The 16,764-nt window shown below is 41.5% G+C and overlaps 1 protein-coding gene across 6 annotated transcripts in view; it reads left to right on the forward strand.

Annotated features, from left to right (window-relative positions):
* Positions 1-16,764, forward strand: part of kdm1b (lysine demethylase 1B) — a 192,162-nt gene that overhangs the window by 37,834 nt on the left and 137,564 nt on the right. For 5 of the 6 annotated variants that reach the window (XM_078539274.1, XM_078539277.1, XM_078539278.1 and 2 more), the window contains exons 5-8: positions 1,038-1,149; positions 3,099-3,215; positions 5,039-5,077; positions 11,795-12,008. In XM_078539274.1, coding sequence (XP_078395400.1) covers positions 1,038-1,149; positions 3,099-3,215; positions 5,039-5,077; positions 11,795-12,008 — 482 coding nt within the window. The remainder of the gene's footprint in view (positions 1-1,037; positions 1,150-3,098; positions 3,216-5,038; positions 5,078-11,794; positions 12,009-16,764) is intronic. The other variant, XM_078539279.1, reaches the window with a different exon arrangement.

Raw genomic sequence — 16,764 nt, forward strand, 5'->3', positions numbered from 1 at the left:
GCAGTAATGCCTGCATGCAGCAAGATCTGGACAACATTCGGGCATGGGCTAATAAATGAGAAGTAACATTGGTAACACAAATGCCAAGCAATGACCATCTTCAACAAGAGAGAATCTAACCATCTTCCCATGACATTCAATGACATTACCATCACGGAATCCCCCACTACCAACATCCTGGGGGTTACTATTGACCAGAAACTGAACTGGCCTAGCCAAATAAATACTGTGGTTACAAGAGCAGGTCAGAGGCTAGGAATTCTGAGGGGAGTAACTCACCTCCTGGCTCACCAAAACCTGTCCACCATCTACAAGACACAAGTCAGGCACATGATGGAATTCTCTCCACTTGCCTAGATGAATGTGGCTCCAACCACACTCAAGAAGCTTGACACCATCCAGGTCAAAGCGGCCCACCTGATTAGCACCCCATCTATCAACTTAAACATTAACTCCCTCCACCACCAATGCACAGTGGCAGCGATGTGTACCATATACAAGATGCAGTGCAGCAATTCTCTAAGGCTCCTTTGACAGCACTTTCCAAACTTCTGACCTCAAAAGGACAAGGGCAGTAGATGTATGGAAGCACCACCATCTGCAAGTTCTCCTCACCCACCATCCTGACTTGGAACTATATCGCCATTCCTTCACTGGTTGCAGGATCAAAATCCTGGAACACTCTTCCTAACAGCAGTATGGGTATACCTGCACCAGATAGGCTACAGTGGTTTAAGAAGGTCGATTGCAATTAGGGATGGGCAACAAATGCTGGCCTTGCCAGTGATGCCCAAGTCCCATGAAGGAATTTTAAAAAAGTATTAACTGTGTAAATATTGAGGGTAATAGATTTAATGAGTGTGGCAAGGGAATAAAAGCGCAACTTGGAAGTAAATCATCCATGCCTTTAACATATATGTAAATCTTCTGTTTGCAGCAAAAGTGTACCTCATTCATATTTTTAATAACTTAAGTTTTACCCATTCTATATTGATAGTCCACAATCATTTTTCTGTCTAATTTCTTTAAACCTCCAGCCACAAAGATGGATATGAGAAATATGCAACTTGGAAAAGAATTTGGACCAGTAATGGCAAAAGTGAACCTAGCCTGAAAGCCTTTATGTCTGATCAACTGGTTCCTTATTGGGTAAGTTCAATAAATGCAACTTAGTCATCCAAATTATCATTCAGAATTAGTTTGAGAGATCTATATAAGGGTACACAAAAAATTGCCACTGCAGAATTAGAAATTTCAATGCAATGTGATGAGGTGAGGAGGGGGCCACGTGACGAAGTGTGGAAGAGCGGCCTAAAGGCAAAGTTTTCCAGATAGTTTCAGCTGTCGTTATCTAATTCTAGTTGATCAAACAATTGGAAAGTCATAAAACAAAAACAGAAATACCTGGAAAAACTCAGCAGGTCTGGCAGCATCGGCGGAGAAGAGCAAAGTTGACGTTTCGAGTCCTCATGACCCTTCAACAGAACTAAGTAGAAATAGGAAAGAGGTGAAATATAAGCTGGTTTAAGGTGGGGTGGCGAAGGGGGTGGGGAGAGAATGGGGCGGTGGGGGTTGTTGGGACAAGCAAGCAGTGAAAGGAGGAGATAACCAAAAGATGTCACAGACAAAAGAACAAAGAGGTGTTGAAGGTGGTGATATTATCTAAAAGAATTTGCTAATTAAGAATGGAGAGCAGGACAAGCAAGGTAGCTCTAGTGGGGGTGGGGTGAAATAAACCATGGGTGGAATACGTTTAAAAATAATGGAAATAGGTGGGAAAAGAAAATCTATATAAATTATTGGAAAAAACAAAAGGGAGGGGGAAGAAACGGAAAAGGGGTGAGGATGGAGGAGGGAGTTCAAGATCTAAAGTTGTTGAACTCAATATTCAGTCCGGAAGGCTGTAAAGTGCCTAGTCAGAAGATGAGGTGCTGTTCCTCCAGTTTGCGTTGAGCTTCACTGGAACAATGCAGCAAGCCAAGGACAGACATATGGGCAAGAGAGCAGGGTGGAGCGTTAAAATGGCAAGTGACAGGGAGGTCTGGGTCATGCTTGCGGACAGACCGAAGGTGTTCTGCAAAGCGGTCACCCAGTCTGCGTTTGGTCTCTCCAATGTAGAGGAAACTGCATTGGGAGCAACGAATGCAGTAGACTAAGTTAGGGGAAATGCAAATGAAATGCTGCTTCACTTGAAAGGAATGTTTGGGCCCTTGGACGGTGAGGAGAGAGGAAGTGAAGGGGCAAGTGTTGCATCTTTTGCGTTTGCATGGGGAGGTGCCGTAGGTGGGGGTTGAGGAGTAGGGGGTGATGGAGGAGTGGACCAGGGTGTCCTGGAGGGAACGATCCCTATGGAATGCCGCCGGGGGGGGGTGAAGGGAAGATGTGTTTGGTGGTGGCATCATGCTGGAGTTGGCGGAAATGGCGGATGATGATCCTTTGAATGCGGAGGCTGGTGGGGTGATAAGTGAGGACAAGGGGGACCCTATCATGTTTCTGGGAGGGAGGAGAAGGTGTGAGGGCGGATGCGCGGGAGATGGGCCAGACACGATTGAGGGCCCTGTCAACGACCGTGGGTGGAAAACCTCAGTTAAGGAAGAAGGAGGACATGTCAGAGGAACTGTTTTTGAAGGTAGTATCATCAGAACAGATGCGACGGAGGCGAAGGAACTGAGAGAATGGGATGGAGTCCTTACAGGAAGCGGGGTGTGAGGAGCTGTAGTCGAGGTAGCTGTGGGAGTCGGTAGGCTTGTAATGGATATTGGTGGACAGTCTATCACCAGAAATTGAGACGGAGAAGTCAAGGAAGGGAAGGGAAGTGTCAGAGATGGACCATGTGAAAATGATGGCGGGGTGGAGATTGGAAGCAAAATTAATAAATTGGAAAGTCATGACTGTACTGATTGTGTAGGCCATTGTGGAAAGAACTATTCTTCCATTTCTTTTCCCTTTCTTCTTAGAGTCAAAAATGTCCTATCTTTGCAATGTCCTGTTGACCTATTTGGTTGTGATACTCTGTTACACAAGCCAATATTCTTTCTTTAATCAACAACACATTTGTATTGCTGCATAAAATAATGCCATTGATTTGTCTGTAACAGGTACAATGTACAAAGCAGGATTGTGCAAAATGGCGTCAGCTAACAAGAGACGTCCAGATGACCACAGCATCAGCAAAAACATACCGTTGTGGCATGAAAACTCACACTGCTGTCAAGGTCAAGTTTAATATATGATCACAAAATACTCATTTGTAAGCAGTGAGGCTATTGGAAAATATAGAAATACTACTAGAAAATTTGTTCTACAATCAAAGTTTGTTCATGAGCATTTTGATTGTCATGGTTACTTTCCTTTTAATAAGAGATTCAAGGTTGTTCATAGACTATTTTAGGTCCAAATTCAACCCTGCCCACCGAGTGGGATCGGAAAGGTAGGTGGATAATTTGGCACTTCTCTGCCTGCTGCCATGTTAACCACGCTGTTTTGCTTTTGAAAGTTGGGCACTGGGATACGATTAGTACCTGATCATATAAGTCCTGCAGAATGCCGGACCCTGGACCTGCCCCTGAAGGCTGATGGTAGTTAGGAGCAGAGCCAGAAGAGGCCCTTGGGTCATTTTACTTTATCCATTGTTTTCTTGAGGGCTAGGTAAAGCAGGAATTTTCCTCCTGGTGCCACAGGGAAAATCTTGGGCTAGATTAATTTCCCAATGCAGTTGATGAAGGAGGGAGGATGGACGTGTCCATTAAACATGCAGGAAACCCAAGGATAAGTGCAGCATGTCTATCAGTGGCTTTTCAACCTAGCTATTGCATTATCTAATCATTTTTAGTTTCCCAACCAATTAATGCGAGCATGATGGCGACCTGCATGAGTCAATTTCAACTCCAGTATTTAAAGGAACACCCCAAATATGCAATGTGATGAACTTGAGAATTGGGAGCACAACAGGAGAAATGGCAGAGTGGAATTCAGATGTTCAAAGACTGTACTTCATTTTAGACATGGTGCTGGGGTTGTAAGGGCCTGCGAGGAGGTACTCTTTACAGATGGAAGGAAAAAGCCTGCTGGTGAAACAAAGAAGACTTGACTGGGCATTGCATGTGGTCAGCAGCAAGAGTGGATTCACTGCTGCAACCGGTTTAACGATCTAAGCAGGGCAGGAATGGTCTTTACAGTGTCGCATTCACCTACATCCTGTATGCATTTCACCCCAATCCCCTCACTCAACCTATCACACTCAGTCCATTACATCACTCCTCACAAGAACCTTATAATTAGTCCAGCATATCACTCCTCACACAAACTTCACTTGCAGGTATACCCATTCCTCTCTGTGTCACATCCTCATCTATCCATCTAATACTGATGCGGTCACCCTCATCTTTATGCAATGTCATGTCTTTCCTTCATAAGTGTCAACAAATGCTCTCCATCCAGCTGTTCAACACATGCCATTAATCTCACTTGGAGATCCCTTCTTTCCCTCACTGAAGAGAGCACAAAACAACAAAACACAAGGGAGAGGCAGAGAACTGGTGCTGGGGGTGGCTCTCCAGTCATCTCTCAACGGACAGCTGCAGAGGAAGAGGGCACTGGACATCGGTGGAGTTTTGGCGTGGTTGGCTGTCAGAGATTGGGGCCCCATAGCTTTCTGGTGACAAATATCACAGACAACCACATGACAGACATACAACATTCACTCACTTTGACTTGATGCCAGCAGAAAACAAAGTATGATCATATGATTAATGGTCACTTAAAGCATTCTTACCTTTCAGTTTCTCATTCATGTTTTAATCTCCCACCAGGCCTTCAAATGTCCCACAGACGGTGTCCAGAAGAGTAGGTGTTTCCCCACAGGAAGACTGCTTTGGTCTCCATGTGCCATAAATAATTGTCTGGGAATAGCTTAGCTGCTATCCCTTTTGGTCTGGAATGGTATATATATGGGGAGAAGCAAAGCTGTAATAATGTGTATTTGTAGTTATTATTAAACTTCAGTGTGAAATAACTTGACTTCTTTATGTCCATCCAGAGTGAAAATTCAGACCCTTGCTCTCTGTCAGAAGACATGGTGAGTACTAATTGTAGACCCAAATGAACTTTGTGCCTAAACTAAACTGACAGTGCAACTTGAATTTCAATGTAGTAAAACATTCCAAGGTGCCCGACAGGAGCATTATCAAAGAAAATTTGACACAGAATGAGATATTATTACAGAAAGTCAAAGAGGTAGGTTTTTGCAGAGATTTATAGAAGAAGGGAGCGGTAGCGAGGTTAAGGAGGGAATTTCAGAGCTTTAGGGTTGGGCAGCTGAAAAGACAGATGCTGTTGGTAGAATGATATAAAATTGGGAATGTGCTGGAGGCCAGAATTCAGAGAAACACTTATTTTCAAGAGTGTGGGGTGAAGGAGGTTTTAGAGAGAGAGGTGGTTAAAGTCATGAATGAATTTGTAAACAAGGTTGAGAATTTTAAAAGAGAAAAATAATGCAGGTGCTGGAAATAGGAAATAGGAAATGAAAACAGAAGATGCTGGAAATACACAGGTCAGGTAACATCTGTAGAGAGAAACAGTTAACGTTTCAAGTTTTTCCACCATTAGTGTCTGCACCTTCGGTTGCCTTTGATCTATGCTTTGGAATTCCCTCCCTATACCTCTCTGCATCTCTACCTTACTTTCCTCCTATAAGGCAGTCCTTAAAACTCTTTAACCAAGCCATTAGTCATGTGATGTGATATCTCCATATTTGACTGTGATATTTTGTTTTATAATGGCCTTTGGGATGTTTTATTACAATAAAAGTTATGTAAATATTCATTGTTATCATTGATCCTTGTCAGAACTGGGAATACTTAAAAATGTGACCTGTTTTTAAGCAAGACAGGGAAAGTAGGTGGGGGGGAAGGAAAGAATAAAAGGGAAGATTTGTGATTGGGTGGAAGGCAGGACAGATTAAATGACAAAAGGGATGATGGTGTAGGGCAAAAAGCGATGCTAATAGATCAAGTTTTTTATTCATTCATGGGATGTGGGCGTCACTGGCTAGGTCAGCATTTATTGCCCATCCCTAATTGCCCTTGAGAACTTAATAGCTTGCCAGGCCATTTCAGGGGCACATGTAGGACAGCAGATTTCTTCCCTAAAGATTCCAGATTTTTATTCAATTCAAATTCCATCATCTGCCATGGCAGTTTCGAACCTGGGTCCACAGAGCATTACCCGAGGTCTCTGGATCACTAGTCCAGCGACATTGCCACTATGCCATCGCCTCCCCTGAAGAAACAAAAGAGAAGTCTAGAAGAGGTTTAAATGGGAAAAGCAGAACCATCAGCAACAGCTGCTGTCCAAAAGCGAAAAAAAAAAGGAACTCATTGAGTCTAAAAGGCTATAAAGTGCTTCGTTAAAGACAAGGTACAGTTCCTCAAACTTATGTTAAGTGTCATTAGAACAGTGTAGGAGGCCAAAGACAGAAAGGTGGGAATGGTGCGGAGAATTAAAATGACAGGTTATAGGAAGGTTGCTTGTGCTTGTGATCTGTACTGAGATGTTCTGCAAAGCCGTCACTCAATCTATGATTGATTTACCCAATGCAGAGGAGACTGCATTGTGAGTACTGAATTCATTATATTAAATTGAAAATACAAATGAGTCACTGTTTTACCTGGAAGGAATGTTTGGCTCCTTTGATGAGAGGGGAGGAGGTAAAAGGGAAGATTTTGCACCTCCGGTGCTTGCATGGGTAGGTGCTCTGGAAAGGGAAGGAGGTCTTGGGAGGGATTCCTTTGTGTAATAACTCTATTCCACCCTTCCAGTTTCTCTGTTTCTGCTGTTTCTATTGCACCTGTTTGAACCTTCCATACCAGCACTTCTGAAGTTCCATTTTCTACACTTCTGCTTTCACTAATCATCCTCAACCCCTCCTCCTCCCAGAAGCACTGTAGGATTTGCCTTGCTCTCACCTTTCACCCAAATGAGCTTCCAAATCCAATTGATCATATCTGCCATTTCCACCACCTCCAGCGTGATGCCACCACCAAACATTGTTCCTCCTCTCCCACGCCCCCCACCCTGTCCCACCAAGCTCCCACTTGCTTTGCAGACTGTAGCTGCTTGTGTCTCTTTTGCCAACAACAACTATTTGCTTTTATATAATGCATTTAATGTAATAAAATATCCCAAGGCACATCACAGGACCGTTCCTTCCATGACACCCTGGTCCAGTCCTCAATTACCCCCGCACCTTCCTGTGCAAATGCAGGAGATGCAACATCTGCTATTTTACCTCCTTTGTTACTGTCCAAGGCCCTGAACACACCTCCCAGGTGAAAATGCGATTCACTTGTACTTTTTAAAGTTTGGTTTACTGTTTTTGCTGCACATGATAGTGTTTTCTACACTTGGGTGACTGCTTTGCAGAACACCTTTGTTCAGTCCAGAATCATGATCCTGAGCTTTCAGTGGGCTGTCATTTTAAATCTCGACCCCACTGTGATCTTTCTGTCCTTGACCTCCTATGCTAATCCGATGAAGCTCAAAGTAAGTATCTCATTTTTATGACTAGATGTGTTAAACCTATTTCTCCCTCTAAAGATGCTGTTAGACCTGCTGAGTATTTCTAGCATTTTCTACTTTTATTTCAGATTTCCAGTATTTGCACTCTTTTGCTCGTGTTTAGAGTAAGATAAATGTTCAACCCTGTCCCACCAAACTCCCACTTGCTTTGTAGAGTGTTGCTGCTCTTGCCTCTTTTGCCAACAACAACTATTTGCTTTTATATGATGCTTTTAACGTAATAAAATATCCCAAGGCATATCACAGGCAAGTTGTCAAACAAATTTGACACCAAGCCACTTGAGCGGATATCAAGACAGATGATCAAAACCTTGATCAAAGAGGCAGGTTTAAGGAGCATCTTGAAAAGAGAGACAGAGGAAACTGCAGAGCTTTAGTGCCTTGGGAGCTAAAGACTCAACTGCCAGTGGTTGAATGATTAAAATCGAGGTACACAAGATTGGAGGGTTTTAGAGCTGGAGGGAGTGTGAGTTGGGGATGGGGAAGCTATGGAGGCATTTGAAAACAAGGATAAGAATTTTAAAGTTGACTGAGATCTAATGTAGGTCAGTAACCACAGGGGTCATGGATGGATGGGGCTTGGTGCAAGTTGGGTTTTAGGTAGCAGAGTTTTGGATGAGTTCAAATTTATGTAGGGTGGGAGATGGGAGCAAGGCCAGGAGAGCATTGGAATGGTCAAGTTCAGAGGTGAAAATAAAGCAAGGCTGAGGTTTTCAGCAGCTGATGAGCTGAGGCAGAGCTGGAGTCAGGTGACATTGTAGAGGTGCAAATCGGCAGTCTTTGTCATGTTATGGAAATGTGGTTGGAAAGTCATCTGGGGTCAGATATACTGATGTTGCTCAGTCTGGTTTAGCTTCAGACAATTCCCAGGGAGAAGATGTATCTATGTCCACTCTCTGATTCGCCTTGGATTTGGCATCTAGATGGAGTTTATTTAGGGTTTGCCCATTACCCTAAGAGTGCTACAAAAAGACTGGTTTTACAAATAACATTCTTGTTTATATATATCTCCGTACTCTACGTGAGGTTCAAACTTCTGCTTCCCACCAGATCTCAGTCTCTTAAACATGTGACATTGCATCTTAGTTACATCAGTTTCAGGTTCTCTTGATAATGCTTTACATCTCTCTAGGTCTTTATCCCAACTACATACATACTCCTACATTTCCCCCCAAAGTCTCAGACTTCATGGGGTTAATCTCTGAGGTGCCTTGACCATCAATTTCTAATTTAATGCTCCAATAATTATTTTCTGTTTCGTTTGCTTCCCCGAAGAAGGTTTTTTTTTGTTGCTCCTCCATTTCTTGGATTTTACTTGGTTTCGTTGTTATTTTCTCTTTCTTCCTACGAGCTATAGGAACTTTGGATCTGCAGACTTTCTTAAAAGGTCCTAAATTTCCACAGTTATGGCACTCAGTTCCCCCTGCTGGGATTTGTTCCCATTTGTGCAGGGTTTCCCCACTCCACCGAGAGCATCTCAAGATGGTTAGTATGCTTTTTTCCAAATTCACTGGCTTTTTCTTCACTGCGCTTTCTCTTTTTTGTCTGACATATTGAATGGCTTTACTCCTTTTTTTTACCCCCAAAGGGCATCACAAACAACTGCTTTGTTTAGCTTCTTATGCTTGGTCTGTCACACTATTTTTACTGCCATTGTGAGAATTAAATCTTTCCTCATTTGTAAAAGATCTGAAGGGGTTTCATCTAAGACCCCATTTGCTATATGATCGCGTATTAATTCATCTCTGAGGATTGCATAGGTGCAATTCTCTGTGAGTCTGTACAGGTCATTTATAAATGAGTCCATTCATTTGCACACTTTTTGCCACCTCATTAAATTTTGCTCGCTCAATTATCAACTTTTTGGACACAAGTACAAATCCAATGCCTGGAGGACTTCCTCAAAACAGCTTGAAGCCTGATCAATGCCTTTTCTTGCAATAACATCATAATGCTATGGCCCCAACTGTGTCGAGTGAAGTACTGACCTGATCCTTCTGTTCCTTCTTGTGTAAACCTGAAGCTGTTCTGTATCTGGAGAATCTCTTCCTCCAATTGTCCCAGTGTTGAGCCTGTTGCGAGCCTTCAGCGCTTTGGAATGGTTCTGGGAGTGGCAATGTAGACTCCATGCATACCATAAGCTCTGGATCTGTTGCTCCTTCAGTTGTTTGGTTGTAGATTATGATCCTTACTGCTGTCTGGACTCTGGGTCCGTGTCTGTTTGCATCTGTAGCTGCCCTGTTCTCAGGTGAGTCTTCAATATTTTATCATCTTGTTCATTTTCAAAGGATTTGTAGGTCTTTCAGGTCTGCAGTCTTCTCTTGGAGTTTTTCTGGGTCTTTACGCTCTTGTCCATGGCCACCACCACTGCCATCATATTTTGTCTTCGGTTTGGGGTGCAGATGGGGTTTCTCCAGGGTTTGCCTGCTACTCTAAGAATGCAACCGTGGACTGTTATTCGTAAAAAAAAAAATCTTGTTTATTTACTGATCTATATACATCTTAGTGCTTGATATGAGGTTGTACTTCTGCTTCCCACCAGATCAGTCTCTTAGTCATGTGATATTGCATCATAGTTACATCAGTATCAGGTGCTCCTGATGTTAACCTTTACTCTACATAGTCCCACAACTGGCTCTATCTTCTTGCACCCTGCTCAACATGCTCTTTTTCTCCATACATATAAAGATGTGAGGGCAATATCTAGTTAAATGAAGAAAGAAAACATGTATTGCAGACTTGTTTAATTAAAATGGAATTTTTATCCTGTGACAAATGGGAAATGGTTCAGCTTTTATTTCATAGCTAGTGAACACGGAAGCAATTCCCTTCCCAAGCTTTAAAATGGAGGCAATAAAAACAGAAAATGCTGAAAATACTCAGCTCAGGCAGCATCTGTGGAGGGATAAACATAATTGATATTTCAGATTGATGATCTTTCATTTGTTTTTATTTTGGATTTCCAGAATCTGCAGAATTTTGCTTTTTTTAAATTGTAAAGCACTAAGACCAGACCAGGCCAGATTGAATTTCTAAAAATAAATGTCAGCATAGCTGTGAATTAAATTACACTTGGTAAAAATATTGGTAGTTATGAGAAGAACACTTTATAATGTGTCATCACATGTACGATATTCAGTGTGCCCAGCCAAACGGGCATTAATCAAAGATGATTGATGGATCTAATTTGGGAGACTTTTTGACCGTATACCTGGAGAATACTTGCAAAGTCTTTAGTTCAGTAACCCGTTATGATTTTTTTCAGTTAGTATTTTTGGGAAAGTTTACTCTATACCAAAATCTAATTGCCTAACTGAACCTTGCACTAAACATTTTCAATTCTGATTAAATGCTTTATTTAAAACAACACTTTCTCTTTGTGAAGTGCTATCTGTTCTTTAGGTGCGATTGCATCAACTACCTATTGGGATCTCTCCCAAGTCACCATGCTTTGTGTGTGAGTGATGGCAGGCTATTTGACTACAAAGTTCATCTCAGTTGAGTCTGATGCGAATTAATGGATATTTTATCAGGAGTCATTGTATGCAATTAGGACTAGAGGCCTGTCTAATTTCTTCTTTTCTCACTAGAGGGTGATGAATATTTGTGTTTATGACTGCTCTTTCAATTGAGATCCACTAATTAGGAACTGAACGACTGATCTTCTGATCTGTATGGTTCAGTACCATACCTAGAGGTGCATTTGCTCACCTTACTAGTTCTTGGAAATCTGAATATATGCTTTTGATTTTAAATTTTTCAAATTGTTTTGTTACCTTGTTAAATGGTCCGCTGGGTCATACCTTTATGCTTAATATATTGTGCCAGAGGGATGGCTGAGAACTCGTAACATTACTTAAATTCCACTTAATTAATCAATGTAATCATAAATAAAGCATAAACTGTAACACATTTCAAGCTTTCGTGCCCATTTTTGATCATTCTTTAAGAAGTTCTAGTGGCTTGATATGTACGAAATGTGTCTAATTGGGTATGTTCAATTGTAAAATTTTTATATTTTCAGTTAGCAAAATTAAACAAAAATATAAGCTGTGCATAATGATTTACTTTTAAAATTAAATGAAGTGATTATTGTCTGCTGGACTTCAAATTGTTGATGCTTGTACCTCCATTAGTTTTCTAAAAGGTGGTCCATAAACAATGGAATTTTTAAATGATTTTCTCTCGTCATATAATGTCGATTTATTTTTTACAGCGAGTGAGTGAAGTTGGAGATAGTAAGTGGTATTCCATGCTGATTGTGCCCCCGCTGCTGAAGGACAGCCCAGCTGCCCCCTTTCTTGGTGCTTACTACCCAGACTGTGTAGGCATGAGTCCGTCCTGCAGCAACACTAACCGTTTCCACAATGAGTTCTCTAGTATGAAGATGACTTCGTTGGAGCACAGCAAAAACAATGTGCAGTCACCTGGTAAGATGTCATTAAACAAGCTGCTGACAATGCAAGCCATAATATGGGTCATTTATGGTGACTGCGTGTGGGTCATTTCCAAGATTAGTTTCTGACACAGTGGTTGAAAATGGAAATTTTCAGTAGAAATGGAACTTTGTTCTACAATCTAAATGAAACAATTTAGCCTGATTTATATTGCCACCACCACATCACCCTGCACCCACCCCTCCACCAAAAAAAAAAGAAAATTGTAAGATGGTCAGGTTCACATATTTATGGATGTTGTAAATGATGCTTCTTAACTTGTTTTCCTGTCCCCTACCCAGAAAGCAAGGCAATTGTGGATTGGTCAGAATTACTGAGCATAGCAAAAACAAATTGGAAGTTGTAAGGTACTTAAAAACCTTACCATTTTCTTAAGATGGAATCCATGAATTTTGCTCTCCAATGATTCTAAGGCTGCAGAGCACTTTCTGGTACCATGTCATTATTCATGTAGGAATGTTGTGTTGAGTATTGAGAGGCAATTGAGCAGCACGGGTCGTGGTCTGAACCTGGCCTTGCTTGATAGCTACACCTGTAGACTTCCTTCAGGGAACAGTGGATAGTGATCAGGAGTGGGATGAGAATAGGTGTGTACAAAAACAACCAGATTCTTCTGACTGTTGTCATTTGTTGGTCTTTCTGCTTTTCTATTTTTCCTACCAAAGGGAATAATTTTACATTTCCCTCATTGTACTGCATCTGCCACATGCTTGCCAGTCACTTAAGTGGTCTATATTTCTTTGTATCCTCATCATGGATTACCACCCCACCTTGCTTTGTATCGCCAGCAAACATATATACACTTGGCCCCCTCATCTAAGTCATTGATATAGGACGTAAATAGCTAAGGTCCAAGCACTTTCCACTAGCCAGGACCCATTCGTGACATGCACATTATTTCTGGCAGCCTCATTGAAGGCATTCCTATCCTCCGAGATGAGTTCATTAATAGCCCTGGCATGATTGTTCCAGCACTTTTCGGGTGGACAGTCATAATTTGGTCCTCTTTTAGCTCAGAATCCTGGTTGGTATTCCCTCTGGTTAAAATATATTTCATTTTCCCCTTTAGGTTTTGTATCTCTACCTCCAGAGGGGTTAAATTCAAACAATTAATTAGTGATGTCCCTGTGTTAAATACTGTGGTAGCGTCATTGGCTAAATCCCTTTTCCCCCTTGATTTAGTCCCACTACCTGTCAAATTCAAAACCACCAGCACCACCTCATAGTGTACATGATGATACAATATTTTTCCAATAGTTATTAAAACTAAACTATTCTTTGGAATATTTATTTTTCATAGGGCAAGATCTTATTCCCTCTTATCTCTTGTCTCATTATTGTTCTTGATCACTCTTTCTCTTTCTAGCTCATGAGTATGATGAGTTTTCCCAAGTTCCTCACTTGTAGATCACCACACTTAGTAACATTAAAGTAACAACACAAATGGACTTAAAAGATTATCCAGCTCTCCCTTTATCTGTATCTACCTTGTGGATAATTCTAGGTGTTCTTACTCCCAAACCCTTAATTGTTCAAATCCAAATTCTCCCCCCTTGATCACTTTAATTTTGCTCACTTTGACGGGCATCAGTGTGCTTGTTAGTTTTGCTAGTTTCATCTACGCTTTCCTTTTACTAAAATGTACATCAACATCAAATTGATATATTCCATTGAACGACACCCAAGGGGAGCTATTCAAATTCCAATTTGGTGTTGTCCTTTTTCCCAAACTCTATTTTATTCCAAGTGGGGCATCCCATTAAGTGCTATTGTATCTCTTTCAGGAGCTCTGGAGAAACCTTACAGTCTGAGCAAATATTCTCATAATATCTTTAAAACAGAAATCAAACATTTCTATTTGATTTCCTGTTCCATTAACATGTTTGTTTGTTCCTTCCCTTCAGCAACATTTTATTTCCTCAAAAGGAACCCACTAGATTGTGCCTGTCCATTTTGTTTGGCATTTCAAAATTATTCCAAGTTCAAATAGCAGTGTTGTTGGGCTTGACAGGTTTTGTTAGCATTCAGTTTATTTCTCCGAAAAACAAACTTTTTTTTTTGATACTGAGAAACCACCTGGGCTGTATTTCCATTAGGGTTTTTATTGAAAGTTGGAATTTATTTACCCCCTTAAATGTCAAGTAAATTTCCATCAATTCCAATTTCTTGTGCCCAGGCTTGGTGGTTTTGAAAAGTCTGATACTCATTGGTTAGTGTGTTTACATCAGATCTCCCAGTCTTAAACACTTGTTTCAGGAAAATAAGAATTGGCTGAAATGGGATAAGTATTTTTTGTAAAAAAAGGCACAGTGAAGCCTTTAGCCTATGACAATGCTGTGACGTTAAAAATCTGCAGATAAATTCTCAAATTCTTGAAGCTGCTGGAAATCTTGATGCACTTGCAGTAACCTGTAAACAAAAAGCATGAAAGATCAATCCTGCTTGAGGCTGAATGGATTAATTCAAGAGCACAAAACCTTAAGCTACTAGTGGCAAGGGTTATCTCTTTGCTTTAAAAGGGCAGAGCAAAGGTTCTCATAGGGGCTAATTTTTTTTTATATTCGTTCATGGAATGTGAGTGTTGCTGGCTAGGCCAGCATTTATTGTTCATCCCTAATTGCCCTTGAGAAGGTGGTGGCGAGCTGCCTTCTTGAGCTGCTGCAGTCCATGTGGTGTAGGTACACCTATAGTGCTGTTAGAGAGGGAGTTCTAGGATTTTAATCCAGCAACAGTGAAGGAACAGTGATATATTTCCAAGTCAGGATGGTGAGTGGCTTGGAGAGGAACTTCTAGGTGGTGATGTTCCCATGTGTCTGCTGCCCTTGTCCTTCTAGATGGTAGCGTTCGTGGGTTTGGAAGGTGCTGATTAAGGAGACTTGGTGAGTACCTGCAGTGCATCTTGCAGATAGTGCACACTGCTGTCACTGTGCATTGGTAGTAGAGGGAGTGACTGTTTGTGGATGTGGTGCCAATCAAGCGGTCTGCTTTGTCCTGGATGGTGTCAAGCTTCTTGAGTGTTATTGGAGTTGCACTTATCCAGGCAAGTGGAAGAGTATTCCATATCACTGCTGACTTGTGCCTTGTAAATGGTCGTCAAGCATTGGCGAGTCGGGAGGCGAGTTACTCGTTGCAGGATTCCTAGCCCTGACCTGCTCTTATAGCTGTAATATTTATATGGCTAGTCCAGTTCAGTTTCTGGTCAGTGGTAACCCCCAGGATGTTGATAGTGAGGGATTAAGCGATGGTAATGCCATGTCAAGGGGTAATGGTTAGATTTTCTCATGTAGGAGGTGGTTATTGCCTGGCACTTGTGTGGTGCGGATGTTACTTGCCACTTGTCAGCCCAAGCTGAATATTGTCCAGCTCTTGCTGCATTTGGACATGGACTGCTTCAGTATCCGAAGCATTGCGAATGGTGCTGAACATTGTGCAGTCGTAAGTTAACATCCCCGTCTCTGACCTAATGCTGGAAAAAAGGTCATTGACTGAAGATGGTTGGGCCTAGGACATTATATCACCCTTTGTTTTAAAGGAAAATACAAAACAATGCACTGCCATGTGCTCTGCTTTCTTAACAAAGGAAAACACCTGAAATAAATTCTCCTTGGTTCCTACATCACCAAGTCTCCAAATAACCTTACACGGGTGGGCACTTTGGTCAGTCACTCCATTCACGGCCCTTCCTCCCATAGTCTCAAATGGTTGATTGTTCCACTCTGGCTGTAGTGGTGAATCCTGGAAGCAGTGTCCCTTTAAACCATATTTCTGGCTCCATTTCAGCCTTTCAACGCTTTATTTAGACGTTCTCAAAACAGAAGTCTGGAAAACATTAGTCCTTATCAATTCTCCACAGTCACTGTGAGGCTTCGTAACTGCCAAGTTGTTTATGCGTCTTTTGATGGTGTCTCCCATGTGCCGTCAATCAGGTTGTATGTCCATCAATCAAACTCCATCTCCTGGTTCCATACCATAGTTGCCCACCCCATGTGTAAGGCTGTTCATTGTCCTGGCTTGTAGTTCAAGGGTCATCGAATGCAGTAAGAGCAGCACTTCTGATAAACAAAAGACATCTTTTATTTTCGTATTCTAGCTTGAAAAGGGAAAACAAAGATGTAGACCCAAATACCAGCTGTGAATGGCCAGTATAAAAAAAGTTTTGGGAAAACACGTCTATAGTTAATAATATCACGACTGATTACTATTGATTAATTATTTGACTTAATCAAAGCACAATCACACTTACTTTGTAGACTTTGATTTAAAACTAACTTTAAATATTCAATACAGGCTTAAAATCAAGAGCAAAGCAGAAATAAAGCAAAAATACAAAATTGCAAAAATTAGTAGCTGCAGGCCTAAGGCCTACAGTGAATCTTTGGAATTCTCTGCCCCAGAGGGCTGTGGAGACTCAGTCATTGAGCAACGTCAAGACAGATTGATAGATAGGTACATACTTAAAAACACCAAGAGATATGCGTATAGTGCAGGAAAATGGTGTTGAAGTAGATCAGCCATAATCTGATTGAATGGTAGAGTAGATTTGAAGGGCTGAATGGCCTGCTTCTGCTCCTATTTATTATGTTCAATCCATGCTAATGCATTGCCCTCAGTCCCACGAGTCCTAATTTGTGTTACACCTTATCGCATGCCTTATGAAAATCGAAATATACTGCATCTACTGGTTCCCCCTTACCCAATACTACACCCTCCAAAAAATCTTTAATTTGTC

The sequence above is a fragment of the Cetorhinus maximus genome, chromosome 3, assembly GCF_964194155.1.
Source record: "Cetorhinus maximus chromosome 3, sCetMax3.hap1.1, whole genome shotgun sequence".
Lineage (NCBI taxonomy): Eukaryota > Metazoa > Chordata > Chondrichthyes > Lamniformes > Cetorhinidae > Cetorhinus > Cetorhinus maximus.